We start from the raw sequence: 27547 nt of genomic DNA, 5'->3' as shown, positions 1-27547 counted from the left end.
ACAGTTGACTTCCGCCAGGACCGCATCAATAGCACTCCGACTGTCAAGTCAATATGGCTAATCTGTTTGTCCGCAACAGAGGACGGTAGTACTTCTGCTGTACTGCGCGAGAGCAGGGTTTCCAACTTGTCTCAACTGGGCCGGATGGAAGTTTGCACACTTCTTGGGAGGAAGGCTTGAAGGTTTGATATTCAATGACTCTGCTTGTTGGGTTGTTTTCCTTTTTGCCAGGCCCATTCCTCCATCATAGCTTCCGGAGTCTTCCCATGGGCCCTTTGCGCGATTTCATACCCTGCCAATCGAAATTCACTACACGATTCTTGGTTTCCTCGACGTTCATGATATATTGCGCTTCGGTCTTACTTGTCGACACTTCTGGGGCACCTCCAAATCGATAATTACGAAATATTTTGCTAAGCTATTAGGCGTTTGGGCGGGCGCTTCGGTTACCTGTGTGGGTGGGGACGATCGATTACTCCTGGATGACTCTGAACATAACAAGCTGAGGATATTCGATGAAGAATGGGACGAGACAATTCTCATTAAGCGATCAAATCCAATGAACTCGCGTACACCTGAGTGGAATTTCAGTTTCCCGGATGTCTTGTCGAGGCATGTTTTTGGCTTGAAGTGTCGTTTCCCACAGGATCTACCCGAGGTAATAAATCCCAGACCTGCATCATTTTATCCGACCGATAAGCCGTGGGTTCTGCGGAATTTAACCACTCGCGAGTTTGTTTCTGCGCAAGCCATTGCACTGAAGCCGGAATACGTTCGAGGCCCGTTCATTGACATATTGGGATTTGGCAGTGTAATCATTGCTCGGACTTTCCGTACAACTCATTATACCTTACCTACAGTATGCGATGACCTTGAGAGGGGCACTCGCTGTCGAGGTGCTTGGGTAGGACACAGGTTGGAGATCGTGCCTTTAGATTCCACCCACATGGACGGCTCCTGGAAGGACGTAAGCAATGAGGTAGCGAAGGAGATTGCAGAGATATGCGAGGCTACGTTTGGAGAAGAGTGGCGCAATAAGCTGATCTCGCACAAATTCTAAGGAGTTTGGCTTGTCAGTCGGTTGTTTTGTTTGAATGTCCCCGGGTTGGGAGGTCTAATCATCAGTTCTGTAAGTAGCAGCCCATCGTGAATGCTTCCGCTCAATTCTAAAGAAATGGTACATTGACAACTATGAGGAAATTGCAACTTATAAACAAGGCAACATGGAAGCTGGCGGCCTTAAGTGTATATTCTAATGTTTCTCAGGAGGTCAAGAATAAGTGTGAATAATTGAAAGATTTTGTTTGTTGTAGTTAAATTACAATGAATTCGAGATAATATGCAGCAACATCTAAAAATGCATAGAACAACACCACAGCCAACAATGATGTTTCCACCGCTCTGACTAAAAAAAGGGAGAAAAAGGTTTCTACCTCATCCTAATAGCTCTTGAGGATACCAGTGATAACCTGACGACACTTTGCACAGTGATCGCCAATGAGGGGACGAAGGCATTGAGTGATTCTATACGGAGTAGAGAGTCTTTTTAAACCCCCCATATAACCAATAGTTATCAAGGGGTTTAACTCAGAAAGAATGCAGTAGGATACATTATGCAAAATAATTACATTTTTTGCTGATAGAACCTGTCTTTGACCTATAGTTAGCTACTAAAGCTGATTAATTGTCGTTGAATTTCTTGATTAAACTTCCAAAAACAAATTCATTCAAAAAATCATTTCTGAATATCAGATATCAGTATGTATGAACATTTTTAACTTTCACTACCAACTACACTAAGAATTAAGATTATCCACCAGATTATACTGAATTAGGCAAATAGTGGAACGTTGAATGTTAGTCAATGTCGCTAAATACATCGAGTAGATTTCTTCGTCACAGACCGAACAGCAGAACGCAGAAGCCCAAGGGAGATGGAGGTGAGATAGCGACCAATTGGCCTTCCTTTCTGACTACTAGTTGAGATGCAATACCCTTTTGACTGTGTGATTGACCTGTGCTGTCTGTAGCTGCTGTCTCAAAATGCTTCCCCGGACTCTCTCGCTGCGTGCTAGCCTTCACCCTTTCGCTCGCCTATTACGGAGGGACCCTTCCTCTAGCTGCAGGGTATTCCAAAGGCATTCATCTGGTAAACGGGATGTCCTTGCGTCTGCGAAGCCTGTCCCAACCCCTAAAGGGTCCGCCGCACTCCGATTGAAACCCGCATCCCCACCCTCGACACGATCCGATGAGCGATTCCGCAAGTTCAACTTCCAAATATCCCAGGCCTCCGGCCCTGTAGAGATTTTCAAAGCTCCTTCCCACCGCAGCTACATACTCGGAGCAGTGTCTGTCGCAACGTTTTGCTATTTGTATGCCGGTTACAACTTTTACACAACCTCCATCGATCCCCTTATGCAGGTTGCCAAATGGCAGGAATATACATTTGCTGGCATATGCGTAGTCATGGCGGCTATGGGCACCGTCTTCTTGCGGCGGGGAGGTAACCTTATTGCTTCAATCACGGCGTCACGACCACAGCGACAGCAGACCCAGCTCTCGATAAAAGTGCGCAGGATGGTTCCGTTTCTCAGGCAGCGAGAAATCATTGCGACGCCGGACCAGATTTCCTTCTCACGTCAGCTGGTCGTGCCTCATTCCCAAATGAGTGAAGAGGGCCGTGCTGCAGCTCAGAAGCGGTGGGAGTCCGAGCGCGCAGTTTCGCAGATGGCCTTTTTCAAGGCTCCGCTAAAGAAGACGAGCCAAGCTTTTTGGAAGTTCTTCGTGAATTCGAGGAGGTTGTTTACTCAAGAACATTTTGCATACGTAAAGATTAAAGGACAAACGGCGGATTTTAGACTGGACATATTGGGGACCTTCTCCTCAGAATTGCTTCTTTTGCAAAAAGTTGCGCTACAAAGTGCTTTATAAGGAGGTGACAAGTTGGCCTCTTCTGTTTAGCAGTCCCACAAGACGCGTCACTACTAAATTTTCTCTCTTGTATCTCTCCTACTCTTCTCTTGTTGTATTATAAAAGAAAGAAAAGAACGATCAGTTTTTAATAACAGGCTATGCCCCCCGGGATTCGTTGGTTTTCGCGTTGTTTAAATATCCTAGAGGTTTGTACTTTTGACTTTGACCTTTCCTTTCGAACTGTTGGGAAGTTGGGCCGGTGATGGCGTTTCAATTTGTTGCTGCGAGTACTCCGTACACCAATTTTCCCTCCGCCGCTACTCTTCAACAGACGATATGGTGAGCCGAACCGGAGATTTCGCCCTTTGGTGGACAGTCCACCTGTTGGAAGTCAGCCATATTCAGAACAAAGGTTTGAGGAATGGCTGCTGGAGCAGAGATTACTCAGGTACGGAGTGTTCTGATGTATAAAAATACTTTCTCTGATTCCACTATTTTTTTATTGAATACTTTTCAAATTGATCAATGTTTATAAGTAAAGAACCCTTTCCTACAAGGAAATCAGAGATCCATGATTTTGGTATGTTGCTAATTTAGATACAGTTGCTGAATAGTATCAATCGCGCTCATCCCTTCGAGCGCTGCCCAAGTGTGCCGGTTCTTACATTGGCAGAGTGATGTGCTGCCTAACCCCCGAATTATTCATGATATCTCCCTTGATTTCAAAAAATAGCCTTTGAAACCTGCCCCTTTCTCTTCAGACACCATTTTGCGGTATCTCCTACGTTGTTATGGTCTACTGTTTGGAGCTATATTTTGAGTGTCGTTAGCAGTACCAGTTCATTCCAATCCCAGCTAACAAGTTCAGACCGCAGAATAATAGCGAGTCCAAAAGGCGCCCTTCTGAACGCCACTATGATGGTTCCTTGGACAGGGAAGCAATATACGAGTATTTCGGTAACCGCGTTATGAAGGGCCACAACACCCTAGATGGACACCCTGTCGCCATTAAATTCAAAACCGTGGGGCTTTTTCTGGCAGTCAGAGGCGGACATGATCGCCTATGTGCATTCTCAGAACCTCTTGGCTCCTACTGTCTGGGAATGCCACCAAGTCGACCGCCATTGGATCACAATGCTTGCTGACTTTGTGCCGGGCGATCCACTGGACAGGGCCTGGCCGACATTGAACAACCAACAACACACATCAATCAGGGAACAGCTTGTAGACCATTTAAAGCTTTTCAGCTCATGCACTCAGCACATATATTGGATGTGTCAATCACCACTACCCGCAACCCATACAAAGGTATCAAGACAAAGTTCATGGGACCATTCAATTTCAGAGGCCAAGTTCAATGAATGGTATCTTTCCTGTGTAAAGAACGCGTCCGAAAAATGTAACTGGAGAAGGACACTCACAGAATTATGAAGGAATAGTCAGTTGAAGTTTGTGCCCACACACAGAGACCTCTTTCCATGGAATATCCTCATTAAAGATGGGAAGATAACAGGCATTGTGGACTGGGAGCATAGTGGGTTTTATCCTGACTATGTTGAGTACAGACTTGCCACATGTTTGTATGACTATGGAGGAGAGAGGTGGTGGAAACCCTTACTGATGGAAGTCTTGACTCCTTGTATCCAGAGCGACTAGCATTCCAGAGTTTGATATACAACCGGGGGTATTGAAAGCCATGCGAATTATGTTAAGCTTCTCGCTCCGGGCTGCGATGGATTATTGTCTAATTGGATACTTAGATACCCCCTATTCCCAACTCCGCATTCCTGGCCTGGAACGTCGAGAATCGTTTCTTGAAGTTCCAAGAAGCCCAGAAGACGAAATTATGCCTGTCAGAGGAAGAAAACTGTGTTTCCCGGTGGATCTCTCGCTTTTGTCTGCTCGTACGCGCCTATCTTCCGGGCGACTGTTTGCAAACAGCCAGCTTCAACAGGCTGGCGTTGTTCAAGATCTTCCAGACTGCCAAATGCAAGATTTTTACCACAGCGCAGGCTTCGTACATCGTCCCAAAGTACAACTAAGGCCAGCGCCCTGAGGAAACTAGTTGTTGATATCGTCGTATATGCGATTCATTCTGGCATCCATTATCCTCCCTAGAAGCTGGAGAATCGTAGAGGAACTTCACGATGAACTCTTCCAGCTTCCAGGTCATTCACAGAGAATTTTTAATCCAAAGCCTCTCAACATGAGTCTGGATTAGGGACCATGCTACATAGCTGATAATGCAAATACTCTCTACTGTTTCCTTTGTTGATGTTTTCCTTTTTATTATGTCCGACATGAGATATTTGCGCATCCTATCCCCACCTTCTCCCTTACTGGCAGAAAGCTTGTTTTCACTTAAGCTTTTTGCTTGATCGAACGGGAACTTTGTATATTTGGGCAGTCGATGCCTGGACCAAAGTTCGAAAATTTCTTTCAGGGTATCCACGACAGAGGTACGACATGATCTTCGCAGCAGCCAGCGTGTCTACTCGATGTTTTTCCGTCGCATCCAACGAAAGCCGGTGCGTGCGCCACGGACACCTTTCCAACGAAGGAAACGTCACTTTGACCTCATGCTTTGGTACCAAGTACACCAAACCTATTTTCGGACTTGCTCATATTCTGGTGTACATATTTTGTTGAACAATCGTTGACACACTGTCATGCGATGACTCCCTTTGTAAATCCGTAACTACGGATGACAGATGAGTCTCTGGGCTGATTCGCTATCGGGATACTGACGTTCATAAACAGCATCAAGGCGATTCTTTGGACCCCTCTGCCACCACCTATTCATTCCTTTGATATATTTGAGTTATAATGTCGTCAAAATGACAGCAGCAGGAGAGAGTCATTATTTCTCTCCTGATATAAATCACACCTGCTCCTTGCTCCGTCTTCTTTTTCCCTTTCTTCTCCAACCGTATCCATTCTCATCTCGCTTCCCGCTCCCTTGATCTCACCCCATTCACCCGCCTACCGCAGCGCTTAAGTCACATCCTCATCAATCCGCCTGCACTACTCGTTCATTCTCTCACAGATAAGCACCCAACCCCCCTCCCTTACGGATCCTAGCTTATGAGCTTGCATAGTCCATCATGCAGCTCAACAGATATCAGAGAACGAGGGAGCTGCTTTTGGAGCAAAACGTAGAACAAACCTCATGGCCGCGACCGATCATAACGCCGCCTGGTGTCCGACCAGGGGCACTATCTGTGCAGGGCATTAGGGGTGCAAACCGAAGTGTAGAAACGCCCCTCATAATATTAGAATATTATGATTTAGAAGCCCCCCCGGTAAGCGAAGAGCTAAAATAATGTTGAAATCCGTTGCCATTAACTAATTTTATGCATAGGAATTACTACTTCACTTAGTTCCCCCTGGAATTGAATTTCCCGCCTGGCTCAACCTGCCACCATTTCCAAATGGTGGCGCTGGGCCTCTGATGCCTTTCGAAGATGCTTTTAGGGAGCCTTCTCAAGGCTCCTCATACCACACACCAGAGCCAAGTTCGGCATCGGAGACTGACGGTACCGACTCAGACCAGGCGTCCGAGGTCGATACCAAGGAGCCTGGAGAAAACTCCGGAGACGGACTCTCAGAGACCAGTGATGGAGCCGATAACGAGTTCGACGTTGATGCATTCATCACTCTCAATGAAGAGCAGTCGTCGGCGGAGGGTGTCGCCCCAATAACATGGCGTCCCGCTAACCCATTACCCGACTTCAATCAGCTATGGGTTAGTGACATCGAACGCATGCGCAGTCAGCTTAGGATCTTCCCTGACGGAAGAATGATGCTGAACTTTGAGACGGGCAGCCCGCTCTGGGGCTTCCGACTGGAGTTGGCGCAGTTCATTCGGAACAGGTCGATCAATGAGAATGAACTTGGTGAGTCGGGGCGGGGGTCATGATTAAAAGTCTTTCTTTTCCCGTCCTTAAGTCTGAACGACTGTCATCGAGGGTGCCGACCAACTGCCTGTCCAAGGCCTTAGTGGGGGCCTATCTCATCAGCTAAGTACCCGGGGAAGTCGAGAACACTTCTAAAACGGGCAAATCCCACGACATTAGGGGAGGAATTACGATTACCAACTATAAGCTTCCTCCGACTTTCTCCTCAAACAGCTCCTATCCCCCACCGGGGTTGAAGAAGTTAATTCCACCCTTTACTTGATTGTCTTCAAGGAGAGTATAGCTCTACCCTACCCTCTAAAATTACGAACCTCACGGAATAACTTGACTGTAAGCTTTGTACATCAATGGAGAAATTAGTGACGTGCGTCACGGAGGTCTTTTCCCGAGCGAAGGACCTGACAAGCTGCCCGGAGAGGATAACCGATTGAAGGGCGGTCTTTTTGATATGCATAATAAAGCGCTTGATGACGCGAGAGCTGCAATCACTACGTTGCTCCGAGTCGAGATACGCACTTTGGCTTTTCTAAATGGCTTTCTTGCGTTCCCCAACGACATTTCCTGAATACGTACAGACATAGTGTGCCTAAGTGCACGGCTGCCACTGAGTCGAAGAAAATCACTTGGTGGTATAAACCAAATACATATTAATGCATACTGGTTTGAAAAAAGGAACTGTGGATGCTAAAGAAAACTAACGAAAAAAAGATAACTTCCTCACCTTTTGGCCCCCTAACGACCTCCACCATCCAACTCTGGGGCGTCCAAATGTCAATTTTGCAGCTAGTGCCCCGAGGATTCAACCAGGGTTCTAAAAAAATCCAATGCCTCCCCCTTTATCCTTCATACAGAGCCAAATGGCAATTCAAAAAAGGAGGGCAAGGTAGCTGCCGTGGTTGTTCTTGAGTAAAGAGGAAAAAAAGGGGGGAAGCTCATTCCATGTGTTCTAGATCACGACATAGTCATATGCTAGGCTTTAAGTTAGCCAGTAGAGAGGCACAGGGTTAAAAACTTTCCGTAAATCTTTTTCCTTGCCATTCTAGTTTTGGTCGATAGAATACAGGTAGACGATACTCGCACAGTTTTTTTCTTTTTTTGTTGTTCTTCTTCCTCTCCAAAAGGCTAACAGCGGCAATTTGAGGAAAGTTCATACACCTAGTCTAGAAGAAAAAAAATAATACTTAAGGGATAATACATGGAAAAGCTGGCAGGGTCATGTAAAAAATGAAACCCAAAGGTCAACGGCCGGGGAGAAGCAAGATGTTTTTATCAAAAGAAGGGTAAAATCGTAGGAAATTTTCTTTTAGAGGACAACCAGCTTCTCCGGCTCATCCTCCAGAACAGCCTGCATCCGCTCCAAGAAAGCTTGGCCCCTGAGCCTCTCGGATGCAGGGACAGTAAGGCTGAACACGCTTGACTTATAGTCGCTCTCGGTCACTGGTCTCTCTGCTGCTGTCCGCGAGCGACGAGCGCCATTAGAAGCGGGTGCTTTTCCGGAGAGAATGTCGATTATATCCGCTGCGGGGGTGGTGGGTTCTTCGGCCGCAGAGTCAAGCTCTGCCGCCGAGATGATATCCGGGAAATAGTCTCCTCTCGATGTTGCAGGGAGATCGTCAGCCGCGGAGCTCCGGATGCCGATTACCTCGGCGAAGAGCTGGTCGGCGATCTCCTGACGGGCGCGGGTGCGCGTGGAGGGCAGCTCATCATTCGCGATGTCCGTTGCGCGGGCGATGAATGTCGAAAGAGGGATGGTCACTCCGATGGCGGAGCGGACTCTTTTTTGGACGCGGAGGACGCGGGACAGGGAGATCGGGAGGGCGAGGTTGGTTTCGAACGGCTCTGCGGGGATTGGTTCCGACGAGACGGCCGCTGGGGCTTCTGATGGCCTGCGCTGGTCCGCTTGGGGTGCTGTTGGGGGTTGTTGCTGTTGTGGTGGTGGTGGTGGTGGCGGCGACGATGCTGCGGGCCGGATGTTGCTCAGGTCAAGCTGTGCGCGTTCGAAGAGTTGGGAAGAGAGGCTTGATGGGTAGTCGGATGGGATGGCGCCGATGTAGGAGAGCACATCGCCTTTGAGGAGCCGCCCCTTGGGTCCAGTTGCGGGAATTTTGGATATGTCGGATTCCGGGATGTTGTTCTCACGGATGAGCTGGGCGACAGATGGATAGAGGGGCTGGGACTGCTCAGCGCATGCAGGGACACTGCTCTGGAAGTCTGATAAGAAAATCAAGTTAGCTGGGATGTCCTGACACAGTGCGATCTCCAGCGTCCGGGCAGATGATACGTACGGCGGACGGAGCTACGAGCTCCTGGCAGGTATCGCGAGGAAATGCATCGTGACAGTCGTGCGGCCGAGTGACGCCCAGCCATTGCACCTAGCCGAGCCGTTTCACGGGCCAGTTGCGCGCACACCCGGTTGTCTGCTGTCTGCTGTCTGCTGTCGAAAGGGAGAGGGAGAGGGAGACGTAGAGAGCGCGCAGCTTGTCCTCCTGTCCATCTGTCTGGCTGTCTGTCTGGCCGTTTCGTTCCCAAGGCTTGGCGTTGTTGAGCGCGCTTTCGCCGGATCGGGCCTAGCGCCGTTGGACGCTCTCGCAGCCGCAAATCCCATCATGGCTCTGTTTTTTTTTTTTTTTTTTCTTTTCTTTTTCTTTTTTTTTTTTTTTTTTCGTCGATGGATGGATGCGAGGAAATACTGAAATAATAATGTTTACGGGAGCACTCTCCTTGGACGGCAAGCTAGAGTGTAGAGAAAAGGCAGAATTGGTGTTTTATGTCGTGGTGGATTTCAAACAGTGTCATTTGCATGCTGAACTTCCGAGCAGCAAGCTGGCACAGATCTATTATCTTTTGCCGTAGAAGTCTAGCAGCGAAACTATTACTCCAATTTCCCATGCCACCAGCCTGCTTCAATTGTTGGGGGGGGGGGGGGGGGGGGGGGGGGGGGGGGGGAAGACGAAAAAAGCGAAAAAAAGAAAAAGAAAAAGAGAAAAAGGAGATAAACAACAGGCAAAATCGAGGAAAGATATGCATTGACGGGTTAGAAAAGCGAATACACCCAGATCTCCGCCAACCGAGCCAGACGACACCATTATGCCTCAACCTCCAAGCCACTGAGTTCATAGATACACGGGCTAAACTCCAGTAACGCCAGGTTCTCCCTCCCACCGACCATCGCCAATGCTCAACACATGACGGGATTTTGCATGCCTTGCTAGATTTATAAAAAAAAAAGAAAAGAAAAAAAAGAAAAGAAAAAAAAAGAAAAAAAAAGAGAAGAAAAGATGTCCAGTAAACACCGGCCCCGCAAAGAAGAAAGATTAATGAATAGATCGTCACAAAATATTTATAGGAAACTCGTTAGATTTTGTTTGTTTCGCCATCCTTTTGTTGCTCCCAGGTGGGTTGCTCGAACGAAGGCATGCCAATCCCTAGGGGACGGCGGGCGCAGGACAGTTTTCGATAGGAGCGACCGGAAGAATCCACCTATCGAATCGTAGTCAACCCGGCCAGCTTGCTCTCGCGGCCGTGATCCTTTATCCCTTTCTTGTTGAATATCTTCCAGAACCGTAGAGTTTCATCTCCCGCCCCCGTTACCACAGTCTGCCCGTCTGGACTCATTGCCAGATATAGCACACGGAACGTGTGGCCCGTCAACGATGCAATTTGTTCCATGCGAGGGTATTTCCACACTACAATCTGGTTCTGGCTGTAGCCGTGCGTGCTGACGATCTCGTCGGAATTTTTAGACCAAGCCAGATTGCAAACCTGGCTGCCCGTGTCCACTTCTTTGATGAGACTCCCGGTGGCGGTGTTCCAGAACTTGATGGTTCGGTCCGCAGTGCCTCCACCTGAGGCGAGCAAGGAATGTTGATGGGGCGACCAAGCGATAGCTTTGACGGCCGCCGTATGGTCGGAAAAGCGGTACAGCGGAGTTTCACTCAGCTTATCCCAGACTAGCAACTTGTTGTCGTTGCCACCCGATGCAAGTTGGCCGTCCTCCGTGTTCCATTTGAGGCCACAAATCTCCTGCTTATGGCCCGTCAATCGACGGAGATACTGGTCGGGAGAACGAACATCACGATGATAGATTATTCGGTCGCGAGAGCCAGAAGTAAGAATGTGATCGTTCCAGGCAAGGGCCCCTACCCGAAGGGTATGTCCAGTCATGGTCCGCAAGCGCCGGCAATTTTCCGCGTCCCAGATTTGAACAAAGCCTCTACCTGTTCCAATAGCGAGATGGGTTCCCTTACGTAAAGTTAGTGACCGGCAACGGCAGATCGTTACGGGATGCAAAGGGACGATCTTACTCTTTGGATCCAGCTAACGCTGGTAACGGTATCTTCGTTAAGTTGGCATAGTTTTGTAACATTGCCATTGACGGAGTCCCACATATAGACAGCAGACCCCAATCCCACTCCGAGAATGTTCGTACTTCCCCAGTCTACGAGATTGAGATAGAAGTCATCTGCCAAATCGGGAGCATCCAGGACTTTGAATGGCACCTTATTCACATATCTTGGCTGCTTCCGCAGACTTTGCAGTATTCGCTGGCTATCAAACCGTATTGGGGACAGGCTGTAGATATCGGAATGAGCGTTGAAATTGGAGCCGCTGTGGGGAGTTCGAGACGGTGTCGGGTTTCCAGACACCTTTCTCGGTGAAGAGTAGGAGAAGAGGTTTTTGCTCGGAGTCGAAGGCGTGATGCTTGCTGGAGGTAAGGATGAGGCAGCCTTATGTGATGGAGGGGTGTGCGAACGGGTAGGATCAAGGGAGTTGCTGGCTCGCTCGGGTGAGAGCGTGTGCAGGTCTGACTGTGGAACGGTGTCGCCGAAGAATTCATTGCGAAGGACTCGAGAATATGTTCGGTTTGCTTCCTCCGCTACAACAGGCTTGTCAGACAGAATACCTTCGTTCAAATTGCAGACAGCACCCTTACTCTTTTGGAAATGAATTTCCCCGTGTGGAGGTCTTCTCTTCCCCTTGGACGGCGTAGAAGGACAGCCATCTTCATGCAACAGGCTGTAGCTTGCTTGTAGGTCTTGTCCTTCACGGTTGGGAATAAACCTGGACAGGGAAAGGGTTAGTTTTGCCAACGAACAGAGGTACCTGAGGAGCCGCAAAAACATGGCGAGGATATTGTCTGACACATGGCCGCGATCATGCAAACCAATGTTCTTCACGGAGACATGTTCTAGAATGAATCCTACCACCCCCCCCCCAAAAAAAAAAAAAAAAAAAAAAAAAAAAAAAGAGGCCCACCAGCAAGAACATACCTGTCGCCGTATACCCTCTGTCGCTTCCGACACGGACTACTACCAGGGGTTCTTTCCCTTTGACGGCCAACATTTTCAAAGTCCTGAAGCGCCTTTGCAAGAGCGCCTGCATTTATTGGCTCTGAGCCATGGCGAGAGCGGAATCTAACGGGTTCGGAGGCGGAATGTAAAGCGTTTGACTTTGTACGGCCTGTTGGAGGAGTGTTTGAACCAGGCGGGGAGACGAGGTTTCCTGGCATGGTAGAGCGGTCGGATTTAGCTCTCGAGTGCGCAGATCTTATGCGATCACGGTCTCCTCGCCTTTCCGCCATGATATTCTTCTCCCTGGTCGCAGAAAACTCTTTCTGTTTCTCTTGTCTCTTTCTTTTCTTTTTTTCCCCCGAAACAACAAAGTCGTTGGTTGGAGGGAACGTGGTGTGAAGCTTGCTATAAATCGCGAAGGGGGGTAGAATGACGAATGCGAGCTTAGGCGCAGCGAGATACCGAAAGAGATGTCCAAGCGCAAAGATGGGATCTAGAGCGACAAGGAAGATGGGTGTTCGCGGGAAACAACGATATCGTCGTCGAGGTGCTGTCGCGCCCCCAGCAACGAAGAAAGACAGGGGTGTCTCAGAGAGGAAGTGATTCTGGGTTGCGTGGAATGAAGTGATAAAAGCATTGGCGTTGGAAGAGTCGCAAGGTCCATGAAGAGGGAATGAAGACGGGTCGTACCGGGACAATCACCGCGAGCGACCGGCCGTGCTGTCGTCTGGCTGTCGTCTGGCCGTCGCCGTCGACCTGCTGAGTTGCTCGTCCGCTTTCTGCTTGCTTGCTGGAAATTCAAACAACCGCCAAGCCTGCACGCTAGACCTGGTTGGGACAGGCGTGGCGGCGATACTTTCTTCCGCGCGCTCCGTTCGTGTCCGCGCTAAACCGCTTTGGGCCGGTCTGTCAACAAAGCGTTTCTTGGCGTTTTCTGCAGGGTTGTAGATTCGCGTGGCCGCCGATGAGCTGCTGCGGATCGCCTGACCCGGTGAGAGGGGAGCTGAGTCAGTCTGCTGTCCAAGATTCCATAGTTATCTATATCTAGGCGGTGGGCTGACAGGCCCCTCTCACCAATACTAAGCAGAAGCTGTGTCCTTTGCTAGTTAGTTAGTTATAAAAGCCGGGGATGATGACATAATATCACGTGTTGAGATGTAACCTCTGAATCGAATGCGGAGAAACCAGGAGGCGGATCGGCCACCGGCGACGAGGGGTCTGCTTGAGATTTATAAAAAGAGATCTGCCCGCTGGCAATCCTCTCGGATGAGACTAAACATCCTAGAATCATCGGTACTGTTCAATTGCCGCACGCTGCGGTTTTCGTGCCTCTTCACACACTCCCAATCCTCTCATTCTAACATCTCTCAGCTTGCAAGGACAAGCCAACTCTCCCAGACCGCAATCCGGACAGCAACCAATCAACCCTACAGGGCCCATTCGACGATGACTGACTTCAAGGAGAAGGCACTGGACTTTTGCTCCTTTGTCAATGCATCCCCCACACGTAATTACCCGCCGAAATAAACCCGACTAGACTCATCATGTCGATCGTCATGATCATGGACTCACTTGGATTATTCTAGCTTTCCACGCCGTTGCCTCTGCCCGCACGCGCCTCGTCGATGCTGGCTTCAAAGAGATCAAGGTAGGCACTGGTGTCTACTCCTCTGCTCGTGCTTGAGGTATGCTGACTTTCTGGGTGTAGGAAAAGGACGCTTGGTCGTCCATCTGCAAGCCGGGCGGGAAATATTACCTGACTCGAAATGGCTCAACCATCATCGCCTTCGCCGTTGGCCGCAAATGGAAGGTTTGTGCCGGCTGAATTTCCTATATTTCTCTTAACCAAAGTCATGAAAGAGACAGCATTATTGATTGAAGCTCACTATTTGAAAACAGCCCGGCAATTCCATCGCCATGCTCGGTGCCCACACCGACTCTCCATGCTTACGAGTCAAGCCTGTTTCTAAGAAACGTGCCGAAGGATTCATTCAAATTGGTGTCGAGACCTATGGAGGCGGTCTTTGGCATACATGTCCGCAAACCCTTCTCCAGAATTTTGGAAACGTAGAGAACTGAACCTAACTGAATTCTGGCTGTAGGGTTTGATCGCGACCTAGGAATTGCTGGCCGTGTAATGGCCAGGAACAATGATGGCTCTATCTCTGCCAGACTTCTCCGCATTGATCGTCCAAGTAGGCCTCTTTGCCATAGGCGCCCATTGCTCTCTTCTGTTGGTAACAAGTTATAGTTCTCCGAATACCTACTCTCGCGATTCACTTTGAACGCCAGGAGACATTCTCTTTCAATAAGGAGACTCAGCTCTTCCCGATTGCCGGCTTGGTGGAGGCTGAGCTGTCCAGAGTTGGCGGCGACCACGCCTCAACGGAGCCGTCTAAGAGTGAAGACAAGACAGATGACGCCCCCACTGCACCTCTAAAAGTCATAACCGAACGTCACCACCCATACCTTATTGAGCTCATGGCATCTGAACTTGCACTCAAACCTGACGATATCGTTGACTTTGAGATCCTCCTCTACGACACCCAAAAGGCCTGTCTCGGTGGCCTCCTTGACGAGTTTATCTTCTCGGCGAGACTTGACAACCTCAATATGTCCTACTGTGCTACCATGGGCTTTATCGAATCTCTGTCCAAATCTTCGGCTCTCGACAATGAGACCTCGATCCGCCTGGTCGCTCTGTTTGACCACGAGGAAATCGGCAGCAAAACCGCCCAAGGTGCAGATTCGAACGCCCTGCCAGCGATCCTGCGCCGTCTTGCCGTCCTGCCCTCTTCGGGAAAGGAAGACACGTCTACCGCCTACGAGCAATCTCTATCGACTTCTTTCCTTCTTTCCGCCGACATGTCCCATTCCGTGAACCCCAACTACGCATTCAAATACGAACCGGATCACAAGCCCGAGATGAACAAGGGACCCGTGATCAAAATCAACGCGAACGCTCGCTACGCTACGAACTCTCCAGGAATCGTTCTCGTGCAAGAAGCCGCCCGCCTAGCCAAGAGCGGTGGCGACACCGCCAATACCGTCGGCGTGCCACTCCAACTCTTTGTTGTGCGCAACGACTCGTTGTGCGGAAGTACCATTGGCCCAATGCTGTCGGCCGCATTGGGAACTCGGACCGTGGACTTGGGTAATGCACAGCTGAGCATGCATAGTATTCGAGAGACTGGGGGAACAAAGGATGTGGGCTATGCCGTGCGTTTGTTCAAGAGCTTTTTTGAGAATTTCTCGCAGTTATCGCAGAGAATCTTCGTCGATTGAGATCCAGGCCCATATATGAGGCCTCTCTACTCCGTACATGGAGGTATGAGCAGTTCCGGGTCTGATGTACTCCGTACTCTGTACGACATAGATATATAGTTTTGATAATACCAAGCCGGAAAAGCGAATACCTTGAATCGCTTCACCCTGTGAAAAAGAGTATATAGGCACGAGATAGCAGTACATGTGCGGCCCATTTGGGCTGCTTTAAGATAGTATCTGGAGAAGTGCCTTGATCGTAACTGATCCCCAATAACTGCCTTATTCTGCGGAATTTGGTCTGTGATAGCCCTGGTTAAGTGTTTCTTGGCACAGGACAAGCTTCAGGGGCTAAACTCTAATTCCAACATCGTCAAGTTGTTTGGAAACCCTTCCGTGCGCCCCTTTTCGCAGACACTAGCGATGTTCTGGCCTAATATCCTCGTACAACTATGCGTGAGTTAGCAAGGACCCGCAAAGACCACGTAGGGAGTACCCCGTAGCCACGCATGAAATGTCCCCCATCCTTGGGACGAGTTCCCGTGAGAGTGCTCAATGAGCATCTTTCACTCGAATGTCACAACTTAGAAGTCGAAAGCAGTTCGCCAAAGGTTGAGTATGCTTGAGGATACCTAGAGTTATCATTCCTATATGTCTCACTGACGTCGAGCTGATCTACTGCATCATCAACATATGTATGTAGTCGAAGCCAAGCTTTCCGAGCACCTTTTAGCATATAGTAACTACTACGTGCTCCAACATTGACGATGAAAGATAACAACAAGAGTCATGGCGAATTCGATTACGCCTTTTCATCAATATGCTGCACTTCTGTCTTCTCTCCCGCCTCTTCCATCTCACCACGCATAAGCTTATGCTCCAATCTAGCCCTCTCCTCTCCAATCTCCGCAAACGTCTTCCCTTCCATCTTCATCCTCTCAAGCTGCCGCGCCGCCTCTGCTTCCTCGTCTCTCTCTTCCTGTGACATCTCCGGCCCCAAAATTATAAACACAAAAATGAACACGAACACCGCGCCCATGAAGATTCCAATCACTTTCCCGTAATCAAACCGCTTCTTCCCACCTGGCCCGTCTTCAAGTGGGAATCGCTCGCCGATAATAGCCTGGATCGTAGCTGATGCGGAAGAACCAAGATTACCAAGCTGATAGGTTAGACCGACGAGAAGGCCACGGAGAGCCGGGGGTGAAAGCTCAGACAGATATATGGGAATAGGTCCCCAAACACCTCCGACAAAGAATTGTTGGAAGAAGCTGGCGGCCATCAAAGAACTGGGTTCCCGAGGGAAAATATATGCTGGAATAATCGCGCCGCCGAAGACGCAGCAGATCAACATGGTGAGGCGGCGGCCGAGCACCGTGCTTACGTACCCGATAACCGGGCCGGAGAGGAGAGCTGCGATCGGGCCGAGACATGCGATTACAGTGACAGGCGTTGGGCCGAGCCCGACTTGCTCCTTGAGGAAGGTAGGGTAGAAGTCTTGGCTGCCGTGCGAGCAGGAGTTGAAACCGACCATGATCACAACGAGGTAGATGAGGAGAACCCAGTTCTCCTTGATGCCCTTGCCGGCGTCTTGAAGGAAGGCACGTAAGCCGGAGGCTTTCGCCGATGTCCTTCCCTCCTCGGCTTGGATCTTCAGACGAGCTTCACGCTCCGCCTTCATGGCCTCAAAATGATGGGTCTCGGGAAGATAGTAGCGGAAAATCATAATAGGAATGGGGGGAACAGATCCGAACCAGAATAGACTTCGCCATGAGTGTGAAGTGGTGGGAACTAGGGCCCGGTAGAATATCGCTGCGAGGAGATAGCCGAGGGCATAGCCTTCTTCAAACAATCCCGAGAGGATACCACGCGCGTCGTAAGGTAGATCTTCCATTGCCGTAGCAGCCGCAGGACCAAACAACCCTAAGCGAAATAGATTAGGGACACTCCATAATCAAACAAACGAGTAAAGGCTCACAAGGATTACTTACCACCCATGGCTATTCCATAAAGCGAACGGACAGCCAAGAATTGGGTCAAGTTTGTAGTAAAGGCTGATCCTAGTTCGAGGACCACAAACAATCCCAGGTTTATGATCATGGGCCACTTTCTTCCGTACCGATCTGAGAATATTCCAAAGATGAGAGCGCCGACCGACCGAAGCATGAGAGTAACAGTCACCCCCTGGTAAACCCGTAGGTGTGAGTATTCCACACGTAAAATGAATATGGCACAATGTCGAAAACTCACCCATGAGACGTCCGCGTTAGACACACCGAAATCAGTAGCGATCTCAGTAAGACACATTGTAACTGTGAAAAAGTCGAATGCGTCCCAGGTCCACCCCAAAAAGCCCACGGTGAACATGAGCCATTGATGTCTGTTCACTTCGCGCATAATATGCCATGGATTGGTCAATTTCGTCTTGCATGACAGTTAGCAAAGGACCGAGGGACTGCCAGGCTTTCAAAGCCTCTGCACATAGGAAAGAGCATCTACCCTAGGTGGCTTGAGACTCGAGATTCGAGTCGCAAAGTAGCGCTTTATCTGGCTGGGGGAGTAGAACCACCCCGCTGCCATATGATTTCTCATGTTCGCGGCGAGATTAAAACTGATCCAACTAACACAAAAGGCAACCAAACATTGAGGGTCAAGCAGACCTGGGATTCTGTAGACAGTATGGATCAGGAAACAACTGACAGGGTCCGATCAAGTGCGGCGACACTTATAAATAATAGATTTCCGGGTGAGGTAGAGTTCGGCTGCAGCGAGGCGGGATATGTCCCCTCCATTTCCACGTTTCTGGTACTAGAGGTAGCAGTATACTCCAGCGTGAACCACGAAAATGGGGGTTGGGTACCGCGAAGCACAAAGCGCAGCAATCAGGGTTTGGAGTTCGCTATCTCTGGGGGATGGCCATCTCAGCGGGGTTGAAAGCAGAGCTGAAAGCTTCGATAGCCAATAGCTAGCAAATACCAGATAATCTCGGTAATTGCTGATGATCACAGCATTACTCTCGCCATCGGCGAAGGCGATGGCAGCCAGTCATGTTCAAGCATTAGCACCGGCCGTTGACCACGAGTTGACCAGGAATCTTCCCGCCAGTAACGCTCTAACGAAGTGAACCATGACCCTGGATCTGCGCGATGAGAAAACGTGCTCATTACTCGGACAAGACGGTATCTCAATGGACGGACTTTAGCCTCCGACGTCGCAGTTCATTTTGCGGAGGTATCTTAGCATGGGGTAAAGCTAGTCCTCGAAGGTTGATCAATCCGGGGGTTTCAATTCCAAGTCCGGCCCAAATAGCGGGATGTGGGACGGAGAGCGTCGCCATAGCACACCAGGTTTTGTGGGATCAGCGTGCTTTTCACGAGGGGACGCCGCAAGCAGGTTTGCGGAGATGTGGAGTCAACTAGCGATATGGACTCAAGCTTCGAGCGGACCCATAAGCGGAATTTGATGCGCTGTGGCTGGAAGCTTGGTCCAGCTCCAACATCTGCGAGCCAGGACAATTGTGCAAGAGTCCTTTGCAACAATCCTCCAGAGGATGTTGAAAGCAGCCATATCTCAAAAATAGAAACGACGTCGAAGCCAAGGTGAAAATAACGGGCCCGTCAAGTAGGGCAAATGAATACCCTGCGAAGGAAATACGATCAGACCCAAAGCCAAAGCCATATCCATTTAATATCAAGGTCGAGTACTCCGTAGATGCTTTGGCATGATCTGCATTGTCGAGACCGGCCATCAGTGAACTCTCCGCTGCCAAGGTTCGGAGTTGAGACATTATAACCATCCCGTATCTGGATCGCGTTTTGGAAGGATGCCCAACCATCCATGCGACCACCAACTAGCGGACCAAACTGGGTACGTGGTTAGAGAGGGTCATGATACCCAACCCGATAGGTGGTTGATGCTCTGCTGTTGTCTGTGCGATCGGAATCACGTACGAGCAGCGGAAACCACGGCGGACCTCGGCAAAACCCTCTACCTGTAACAATGTTTGATAGCCCGTCAAATATTACAAACAGCGCAAACAGGCTTCTTGGCTCGTCGGGCCGGAAAATAGAATGTTCCAGGCCGACCCCACGCTGAGGCTGAGGCGGGGAGTTTGCGTTCAGCTGGCAGATGGTGACGGTGACAGCGACGTTGTTGGTGATGGCAGCCGCCATGTTCTGCTGATGTTGAATTTTGCCATCTTGTACAGTTTAGCTCGAGCTTGTTTGACAGAGTCGTAGAAAGAAATTCTTTATTGCGCTTGGATTCGCAACCAACATGGCGCCGAAATACCTCACCGGCGACAGCCAGGCGATCAAGGACTTTATCGACAAGTTTGATGTGAGTTTCTTGTCTTAACCTCATTGCAGCCTGTACATCCTCTCGCGGTTTATGCGCACTTGCTAACTGGCCGGTTTAGGTCTTTCTTTTTGACTGCGATGGTCGGTAATCCTCTGCGTAACGCGGCTTAGACAAAGACAAGTCACCTACTTCTTGTCGGTGTAAGCGCAATGCTGACATTATCAGGGCCATATATACAGGAGTATTATGGTCTGGTGATATTGTCTTCAAGGGAACCGTCGAGACCCTAGAAATGTTGAGGAGCAAAGGTACGGCTTGTACGATGTACATATGCGCTAATCGCCCACGGTCGACGGTAGGACATTGCTAATCAAAATCTTCATAGGAAAGCAGGTTGTTTTTGTTACCAACAATAGTACCAAATCGCGACTTGATTACAAGAAGAAACTAGACAAATTGGGCGTTCCTGCTTCTCATGTATGAATGCGAAAACCCCGTCCATCCATATACAAACGTCAGCTCATCCATAACTACAGGAAGAGGTCTTTTCTTCGTCCTACAGCGCCGCTGTTTATATTTCTCGAATCCTGAACCTACCCCCCAACAAACGGAAAGTCTTCGCCATTGGGGAAACCGGTATCGAACAGGAACTCCAGGCGGAAAACATTCCGTACATCGGCGCCACAGATCCCACTTACCGCCGTGACATCACTCCTGAAGACTACAGCAAAATCACCGCTGGCGACTCTTCCCTTCTGGACCCAGAGGTCGGCGTTGTCCTCGTCGGGCTAGACTTTCATATCAATTACCTCAAAATCTCCCTGGCATATCACTACATCCGGCGCGGCGCGATTTTCCTAGCCACCAACATCGACAGCACGCTTCCAAATGCGGGAAGCCTGTTCCCTGGTGCAGGCACAATTAGCGCTCCCCTGATCCGCATGCTGGGTGGCATCGAGCCGACATCTCTGGGTAAGCCGAGTCCCGAGATGATGATGGCGGTTGAGGGGAAGTTTAAATTCGATCGACGTCGAGCATGCATGGTGGGTGATCGGTTGGACACCGATATCAGATTTGGAATCGAGGGGGGACTAGGTGGAACTCTGGGGGTTTTGACTGGTGTTTGTTCCAAGGCCGACTTTGAAACTGCGACTCTGCCGCCAATGGCGTATGTGGATACGCTAGGAGATTTGCTTAACGGAACAGCATAGGCGGTCTCTGCTATGCAATTCTGGGGTTTATTCCTACCTGTTCATTACATCCATGCATATGTTTTGGATGAGACCATATCCTACTCGATTAATTCTATGGATAAATATGTACATATGGTGTGAGACCTGATGTTTCATGGTTCCCCATTCATTATAGAGCTTTGCTATATACAGAAATGATTTTTACGGCAATAAAAGATAAATATAGATTCCGTCATCCGTCCGAAATACGAGAAGATGTCAAAAGCCGGAAGAGCATTGTGGGAATGCCCTTCGGAAGGGAGATTATATCTAGGCACCGGCGTATCCAGAGGATACGGGGGTTTGGTCCTCTCAAGCATATTTGCTTTCAATTATTTTGGCTATCAAGAAATACCGCTCATAATGTACACGTGGGAACCTGTCTCTAACTAGTTCCAATAGTCACATACGAATGTAGTCTCCAGAGACCCTGCATCGTATAAATAGTTTTATCACCCGAAGGCCTAAACAGCACAGCGTTTTTTGTGAAGAATTCATGGTGATCTCGAAGCTCCTGCAAATTCTCTTCCGAGAGGAGCCTTGGAAGATAGAAGATAGGGATCTGGGTCCCCTGAAGCGGGAGCTTTACAAGCTCTGGTATAGATGGGCTACCATCGAGCGGGCTGCCTTCTGGCTGAGGTTTGAGCAGCAGGACGGCACCGCATTTTATATTCTTCAAGTTCCCCAGTGATTTCAGTCCATTTTCCAGGTTGTCTATCAGCGTGGATTTGGGATCAATCTCCAGCACACTCCACCGGTGGTCTTTTCCAACGATGCAGCTGACTTTAAGCCCCCTAACAACATTTTTTCTCATATGGGTCAGCACAAATTCTGGTAGATCTTCCCGCCAAATGATGCTATCACTCTCTTTCTTAGTGAGGAACCCATTGGGATATTTCCATCTATATGGTAGCAGAGAGCGAGTGGCATGTGTATTTGCCCCTTTCGCTATTCGAGAGAGCAGTGCGGGATTATTCGCTATACGAATCACCGGGAGGCGCTGAGGTCTGCTTTTCCGTCGTGGAGGCTCAGCTGTGACTTGTAGCTCTTCCGACGGCCCGGCTTCCTCTTGCTCCTGGCTTTTCTCTCCCTCCTCACTTTCATGCGCTTTCCGTTCAGGGCCTAATGCCATGCTCCGAATTTCATCCCCCAATAGCCGCACCGGCATCATCCACGGTGATCCGGACTGTGGATGTTCTACGAGCCCATAATCGCCAAGGAAGTCTTTGGGAACCCGCGCTTGTGTCGCGGCGCACATGCGCAACGGGCTTGCCAGTGCCCGGGCCCATGGGTTGCGTTTCAAGACATCAAAGTCTGTTTTGCGGGGGATTTTCTCGTGGAGCTTTGTGCGGGCAGCTTTACGGAGGAGGACGGGGGATTGGACAACTGTTGTCTGGCGCGAGGGCGGACGTTCAAAGTTTTCGGGAGAGACGGTGTTTGGTGAGCTGTTGCAACTAAGGGAAGCGGACTTATTCGTAACGTCATTTTTTATTTCGTCAGATTCGCGGTCTGCAGGGAGATCTGGGTTCTCGCACGTGTTTGCTTGGGCTGCTGTGGATTGGAATCTCCGGCGACGGGGTTGGAATGGGTCAACTGAGCACGCGGAAAGCCTGTAAAGTAAGGCGCGTAGAGGAGACGGGCCGGACAAATTGAATGCCACAGGGCATCTTGTCGTCATTGCTCTTCAGAGGACTATTGTTCCTCATCGGAATGGAAATCGCGGGTTGAATGGCAATTGAGCGGCGCTAATTTTGGCGCTTCATCATATCGCAGTTAGTTACAAGTGGACCGCTACTCCGTAAAGCTTCGACATTCATCCGCTATCAACACAAACCACCGCGTCTCATTCAGCACTGAACCGGTGTTAATTGCACAATTGATCTGACTGCCTTGCACGGAACAAGCATAGCGGGTTCTGCAGAACCCAATACACGCCCATCCATGAACTCCTCCCGGCTTTTCTCGCTGGCGGCTCGCCATGTCTTCCGCTCCCCGGTCCGCAGGTATTCCAGCGCGTCCAACTTTATTCCCCCGCGCGGATGGACGCCAACACCGTTTGTAACTGAGACACTGGTAGGCTTTGACGCGCCTCGATTATGTACTTTTGGGCGGGCATGATATTAAGCTAATTGATCAGGGAGGTGCCTGGCACACATGTACGCGTTCCGTCCATTCAAAACAGCATTGATCGATTGAGCGTGCGGCTGGGCTGACGTTTAGGTATTGAGAAGACGATATATTCTCCAGATTATTAAAGGCAAGAGATGTACTCTTTTTCTAGACAGCTGAACCATTGCTCATGTGTGATTACTATAGGAGCGCATAGTATGCCTCAATGGCGAAGTCGACGAGACAGTTTCGGCCTCCATAGTAGCCCAACTTCTCTTTCTCGAAGCAGATAATCCAGAAAAGCAAATCAGTCTCTACATAAACTCCCCTGGAGGCTCAGTCACAGCCGGTACGCTCTTCATCACGAATGTCTAGCCGCTTGTTGGCGCACCGCTAATCTCCATCTCAATCTTCCTATAGGACTCGCCATCTACGACACGATGACCTACATCCAGTCTCCCGTGAGCACAATCTGCGTCGGTCAAGCGGCCTCGATGGGTTCTCTCCTCCTCTGTGGCGGCGAGCCGGGAAAGCGCTTCTGTCTCCCGCACTCCTCGGTCATGGTCCACCAGCCGTCGGGAGGCTACTTTGGACAAGCGACAGATATTGCGATCCACGCCAAGGAAATCTTGCGAGTCCGTAAACAATTGAATGAGATCTATAGGAGACATCTGACCAAGGACATGTCCCTTGAGGAGATCGAGAAGTTGATGGAGAGAGATTACTTTATGGGCGCAAAGGAGGCGTTGGATATGGGAATTGTAGATGGGATTATGGATCGCAGAATGAAACCGAAGGAAGAAGGTCCGAGCTGATTTGGTGAATATCTGCGATAAGGCTTTGAAGGTGTTTATTATGGGCGTTTGATGGTTATGACGACTAAGGCTCTCCCCTATACCTCTGGAATCTATTATCTGTACTCTTATGAAATAGAATGGATAAATGCATTAAAATGGCGAAAAGGTGCCTAGCAACCGTCTCCAGTGATATTTATACATCATGGCGTTAGCTACTCCGTATTCTATTACATGGAACCCGGTAACGCTCAGCCTCATGGTACCTCGGGGGTGGATATATGCAACCCGTTTAAATATCATACGTCGTTAAAAAGGGGTATGTTTCAAGAATTATCGTACAGAAAAAGAAAAGAAAAAGCCTCCTTAAAAGCCTGCACCAAAATGAGCCCCGAACCGTCGTCGAAAATAAACGCGGGGGGAAATGCTTGTCGACGAGCCGGAGGATTCAGCGGGTGTACTAGTCCTTGTATTGCGCCGCCATTGATCGCGAAAGGTTTTGTAGATGTTCAATTCCATAATCACCGAATCCCCCGTAAGGAATTCATCGCGAGGATGCATGGAGTTATCGAAGTGATCCGCTGCGCCGGGAGTGGCATCAGATAACAGACGGTGCCGCTCGTGATCCCTTTCTTCATTTCTTTCATCGTGAATATTATTTTGCGCATCTGAGGGTTGCAAGTTTTGCAGCTCAATGCCATCAGCGCCGGGTGGCTCAGTCTCCCTAGAACGACGTACACCACGCTCTTCCGAATCGATATCCTGGGAGGCACGCGAGGCGGACGTAGGCGAGTGACTCCCCGATGCAGAATTAGATGATTCACGGGGCGAGGTGGCCTTGACGTTTTCCTTTTCCAATATGATCCCCATCATAATAATTTGCAGGATCATAACTAGGATGTCCATGACGATCAGACGAACTTTTGAAATCGGGCCCTTCTGTCCGATAAAATCAATGAAGAGTCCTCCGTGGAGGTAGCCCCGTGAGACTTCGCCGGCAATAGGCGCGGCGGATATGCAATGAAGGAACATGCAGAGCAGATTGCTGGTGAGAATAGCTCCGATGTAGGGCTGATTTTCAGGAGGCTCGAAGGTAGGTTTGGGAGTGAGATAACCGAATTGGATGACTGCCCGGATGGCGAAGTGGAAGATAGAGCAGCTGAATGTTCGCACGAAAGACAATTTCATCAGCAAAATCCATAAAGAGCATGGCATGCTTCAATGTGCGCTTGATATGTGGCTTACTCCATGTAATACAGCGAAGAGAGCTGGCAGTATATCAGGAGATCGAAGTCATGCAGGAGGCGATTGAGGAGAACGGTTTTCGCCTTTGACCGGATATCCTTTCTGGCGTCCAGCAGCTGCGACGACATCTGGCGTTCGTCATCATTGTCGTGCGAAAAATTGGAGATGTCAGCGATGTGTTCCGCATCTCGGAGTGCATCTGGGGTTGTCATAGAGCAGACATTGGGCCTTCGCGGAGATAGGATAGGCGGGAGGCAGCAACCGGCTGGTCAAGCAGCCAGTTATTTAGCGTGGTGGATGCAGATGGAGGATGAAGAGACCGCTGCTTTTCAGTCACAGGTGATGCCCAATTTTGAATTTAGTTAACTATGCCAGTAGCTATCATCCGCTGCTCAATGCCAGTCTACCTCTTTTTCTCTCCAGCTTGCTTGCCTCCGCAGCGATGACCAGCCAAGTTGCCCGGCTGCTGAGTCATCCCGCAGCCCCCTCCGGCCTCACCATCCAAGCAGCTCACCCGGGCCATCAACTTCAGCTTTTTCGAGTCCTTCGAGTTCTTCCTCGGCTTCCTCTTCACGCCCTTCATCATCCTCATCATCATCACCTACTTCTTCTTCTTCTTCAAGTTCCAAGTCTCCTGCGTCATATGCCCCTTCATGACCTTCTGTTGTCAACTCTAGCTCATCTTCTACGTCTTCATACGTAAACTTCGCACAAGCGAATGGTTTACCTTCCTTGCCAATCCCCGCAACGAACTCGACTTCGCCGCTCTCCGCTTTTACCTTGTGTCCAATTTGAACCTGCAACACCTTATTCTTCTACCTGCCGCTTCTTTTGATATACTTCGAAAAGTCCAATTGGATCGTACCGAGAATCCGGACCCCCGAAATCAAAGTAAGCTTGCGATCTCAATACCCTACACTGGTGACAGCGTACCCTCAGTGACAGTCCCTGGTGGATCTTCCTCTTTGCACTGATAAAGCTTGAGCTGGCCGCTTAAACTAGCTTTATTGCTCAGCGGAATATACCCCTCCAGCCATTTAAACTTCTTCGGTACTATCTGGCCCTGTTGAGTCCTGTCAGCTAGCCCACCCCAGGCTCTGCTCAATCGTCTTTAATAAAGTGTTCACAATACCCGTTTGATGTGCCATGCCAAATTGCCTCTGGTTCTCTTTCCGTAGATCGGACGCTCGAACGTCTCGAGTCCATCGTCCTCTCCGGGCACAAACTTCCTGTGCTGGGAGATCCCATAACTCCGGCGACATACGTGGTTTGTTACCATTGCCTTACGCTTCATTCTAGACAAAGCCGCACCCCTTGCTATTGCCGACCAGGACTGAGACGGTACTATTACGACTGCCTCGTCTCCAAGCTCCGATTTGCAGAATTTGCTAGATCCTCTTGAAAACATGTACGTTTCCACCAAGGCCACCACAAAGCACTACGGCCTGTTTGTCTCGCGCAAACTTGTCACTGAAATGATTCTTCCCAAAATGAGCGGAACGATCGCTTACCTGGACTGGATTCTGGTTTTGCTTTTTCAACTGCGAAATTTGTTGTGATATCTTGTCAATCGAGGGTTTGATTACTTGATCAAACATCGCTATAATCTCCTCTCGTTTATAAATCTATGTTAGCCACTTCACTTATTATACGTGCTGCGGGATACAAAATCCCATAACTCGTCAGTGTTATGGTTCCCGTCTCGGCGTCATACCCACTCCCGCTCTCTCTATTCATCCAAAGAAGAAGTCGGTAGTGGCAGCCTGGTTCACGCTTGAACCTGCATTTTATGTCCTCGAATTCTTTCATGAAATCACTTCCTTGACTGATACTTTTCGCTGATTTTCCGAGAAAATCATTTCCGTACTTTTCCCGCATGAGCTTGTGGAGCTCGCGATCGATTGTGGTTCCCCCACACTTGCGCCTACTCCAGCCATTAGTTCGCGATGGAGAATATTCATGTTTAACCTTACTGGTACCAGCACAGGCTTCAGTCACTCTAAATGAACTCCTGGATTTGATTTCATAAGTGATGCGGTCCTGGCCCCCTATTATTTTGTGTTCCCAATATCCCGGTGTAAGAGATATCTTTACCACAGTTCCCCCGCCCATATCAACAACCATTACATTTTTCTTGCTCTAGGCGACACGTTTGTTAGCATGCCCCATTTATAAAATTTACTATTCAAATTAGACTGTTATCGCACCTAGAACAGTGGCCTGACATGCTTCTTATCCAGGTAACATTCGAATGCTAACAGGGCTGCAGCCTCTGGCTCGTCAATAAACGAGATTTTGTCCTTAAGCCGGGACCTAAAACCGGCGCTTTCAGCTGCCTTTTTCAAATTTCCCGTATATTCTTTCCCCCATTCGGCCGCGGCCGAAAACACAAAGTCGATGGGGGTGGTTTCGATTACGCCTGAATATTCCTTGTTGACAGCATTCATGATGTGGGCGTGTAGATATTTGAGGAATTCCTTACA

The 27547-nt window shown here is 49.4% G+C and overlaps 13 protein-coding genes across 13 annotated transcripts; 6 read left to right on the top strand and 7 right to left on the bottom strand.

The window, feature by feature from the left end:
* Positions 1-433: 433 nt before the first annotated feature.
* D8B26_008209 (uncharacterized protein) lies at positions 434-1238 on the top strand. The gene is made up of 2 exons (XM_066125786.1): positions 434-1129; positions 1197-1238. Exon 1 carries the CDS (start codon positions 560-562, stop codon positions 1058-1060), a length of 501 nt encoding a protein of 166 aa, XP_065981870.1. The 5' UTR covers positions 434-559; the 3' UTR covers positions 1061-1129; positions 1197-1238.
* A 639-nt stretch (positions 1239-1877) lies between these two features.
* D8B26_008208 (uncharacterized protein) lies at positions 1878-3310 on the top strand. Its single transcript, XM_003067985.2, has 2 exons — positions 1878-1940; positions 2031-3310. The coding sequence occupies exon 2, from the start codon at positions 2044-2046 to the stop codon at positions 2929-2931; it is 888 nt and encodes a 295-aa protein (XP_003068031.2). The 5' UTR covers positions 1878-1940; positions 2031-2043; the 3' UTR covers positions 2932-3310.
* Positions 3311-6017: 2707 nt separating this feature from the next.
* On the top strand, positions 6018-7190 carry D8B26_008207 (uncharacterized protein; the record flags this gene model as incomplete). Its single annotated transcript, XM_003067984.2, has 3 exons — positions 6018-6215; positions 6275-6809; positions 7018-7190. 3 exons carry the CDS (start codon positions 6018-6020, stop codon positions 7188-7190), a joined length of 906 nt encoding a protein of 301 aa, XP_003068030.2.
* Positions 7191-7841: 651 nt separating this feature from the next.
* PDX1 (pyridoxine biosynthesis protein) lies at positions 7842-9197 on the bottom strand (the record flags this gene model as incomplete). The annotated part of the gene is made up of 2 exons (XM_003067983.2): positions 7842-9041; positions 9116-9197. The coding sequence occupies 2 exons, from the start codon at positions 9195-9197 to the stop codon at positions 8134-8136; spliced, it is 990 nt and encodes a 329-aa protein (XP_003068029.2). The 3' UTR covers positions 7842-8133.
* A 1113-nt stretch (positions 9198-10310) lies between these two features.
* Positions 10311-10994, bottom strand: CDH1_2 (substrate-specific activator of APC-dependent proteolysis; the record flags this gene model as incomplete). Its single annotated transcript, XM_066125785.1, has 1 exon — positions 10311-10994. One exon carries the CDS (start codon positions 10992-10994, stop codon positions 10311-10313), a length of 684 nt encoding a protein of 227 aa, XP_065981869.1.
* A 113-nt stretch (positions 10995-11107) lies between these two features.
* On the bottom strand, positions 11108-12481 carry CDH1_1 (substrate-specific activator of APC-dependent proteolysis; the record flags this gene model as incomplete). The annotated part of the gene is made up of 3 exons (XM_066125784.1): positions 12101-12481; positions 11764-11891; positions 11108-11706 (listed from the first exon to the last, which is right to left on the bottom strand). Exons 1-3 carry the CDS (start codon positions 12409-12411, stop codon positions 11108-11110), a joined length of 1038 nt encoding a protein of 345 aa, XP_065981868.1. The 5' UTR covers positions 12412-12481.
* A 761-nt stretch (positions 12482-13242) lies between these two features.
* On the top strand, positions 13243-15541 carry D8B26_008203 (uncharacterized protein). Its single transcript, XM_066125783.1, has 7 exons — positions 13243-13414; positions 13493-13628; positions 13708-13769; positions 13830-13931; positions 14021-14156; positions 14224-14316; positions 14373-15541. Exons 1-7 carry the CDS (start codon positions 13295-13297, stop codon positions 15404-15406), a joined length of 1683 nt encoding a protein of 560 aa, XP_065981867.1. The 5' UTR covers positions 13243-13294; the 3' UTR covers positions 15407-15541.
* Positions 15542-16017: 476 nt separating this feature from the next.
* D8B26_008202 (uncharacterized protein) lies at positions 16018-18272 on the bottom strand. Its single transcript, XM_003067980.2, has 4 exons — positions 17885-18272; positions 17636-17809; positions 17377-17569; positions 16018-17308 (listed from the first exon to the last, which is right to left on the bottom strand). Exons 1-4 carry the CDS (start codon positions 17975-17977, stop codon positions 16188-16190), a joined length of 1581 nt encoding a protein of 526 aa, XP_003068026.2. The 5' UTR covers positions 17978-18272; the 3' UTR covers positions 16018-16187.
* A 1213-nt stretch (positions 18273-19485) lies between these two features.
* D8B26_008201 (uncharacterized protein) lies at positions 19486-21061 on the top strand. Its single transcript, XM_003067979.2, has 5 exons — positions 19486-19723; positions 19803-19824; positions 19924-19992; positions 20070-20161; positions 20221-21061. The coding sequence occupies exons 1-5, from the start codon at positions 19661-19663 to the stop codon at positions 20893-20895; spliced, it is 921 nt and encodes a 306-aa protein (XP_003068025.1). The 5' UTR covers positions 19486-19660; the 3' UTR covers positions 20896-21061.
* A 240-nt stretch (positions 21062-21301) lies between these two features.
* On the bottom strand, positions 21302-22594 carry D8B26_008200 (uncharacterized protein; the record flags this gene model as incomplete). Its single annotated transcript, XM_003067978.2, has 1 exon — positions 21302-22594. One exon carries the CDS (start codon positions 22592-22594, stop codon positions 21302-21304), a length of 1293 nt encoding a protein of 430 aa, XP_003068024.2.
* Positions 22595-22754: 160 nt separating this feature from the next.
* Positions 22755-23988, top strand: D8B26_008199 (uncharacterized protein). Its single transcript, XM_003067977.2, has 5 exons — positions 22755-22989; positions 23054-23072; positions 23148-23173; positions 23233-23374; positions 23446-23988. Exons 1-5 carry the CDS (start codon positions 22858-22860, stop codon positions 23838-23840), a joined length of 714 nt encoding a protein of 237 aa, XP_003068023.1. The 5' UTR covers positions 22755-22857; the 3' UTR covers positions 23841-23988.
* A 73-nt stretch (positions 23989-24061) lies between these two features.
* On the bottom strand, positions 24062-25488 carry D8B26_008198 (uncharacterized protein). Its single transcript, XM_003067976.2, has 2 exons — positions 25065-25488; positions 24062-24978 (listed from the first exon to the last, which is right to left on the bottom strand). Exons 1-2 carry the CDS (start codon positions 25274-25276, stop codon positions 24186-24188), a joined length of 1005 nt encoding a protein of 334 aa, XP_003068022.2. The 5' UTR covers positions 25277-25488; the 3' UTR covers positions 24062-24185.
* Positions 25489-25558: 70 nt separating this feature from the next.
* D8B26_008197 (uncharacterized protein) lies at positions 25559-27511 on the bottom strand (the record flags this gene model as incomplete). Its single annotated transcript, XM_066125782.1, has 6 exons — positions 25559-25836; positions 25998-26127; positions 26197-26502; positions 26576-26676; positions 26744-27203; positions 27290-27511. 6 exons carry the CDS (start codon positions 27509-27511, stop codon positions 25559-25561), a joined length of 1497 nt encoding a protein of 498 aa, XP_065981866.1.
* Between the last annotated feature and the right edge of the window lie 36 nt (positions 27512-27547).

This window comes from Coccidioides posadasii, chromosome 5 (genome assembly GCF_018416015.2).
Source record: "Coccidioides posadasii str. Silveira chromosome 5, complete sequence".
Taxonomy (NCBI): Eukaryota; Fungi; Ascomycota; class Eurotiomycetes; order Onygenales; family Onygenaceae; genus Coccidioides; species Coccidioides posadasii.
Note: the sequence above shows the minus strand (reverse complement) of the source record. Positions and strands in the feature narration are given on the sequence as shown.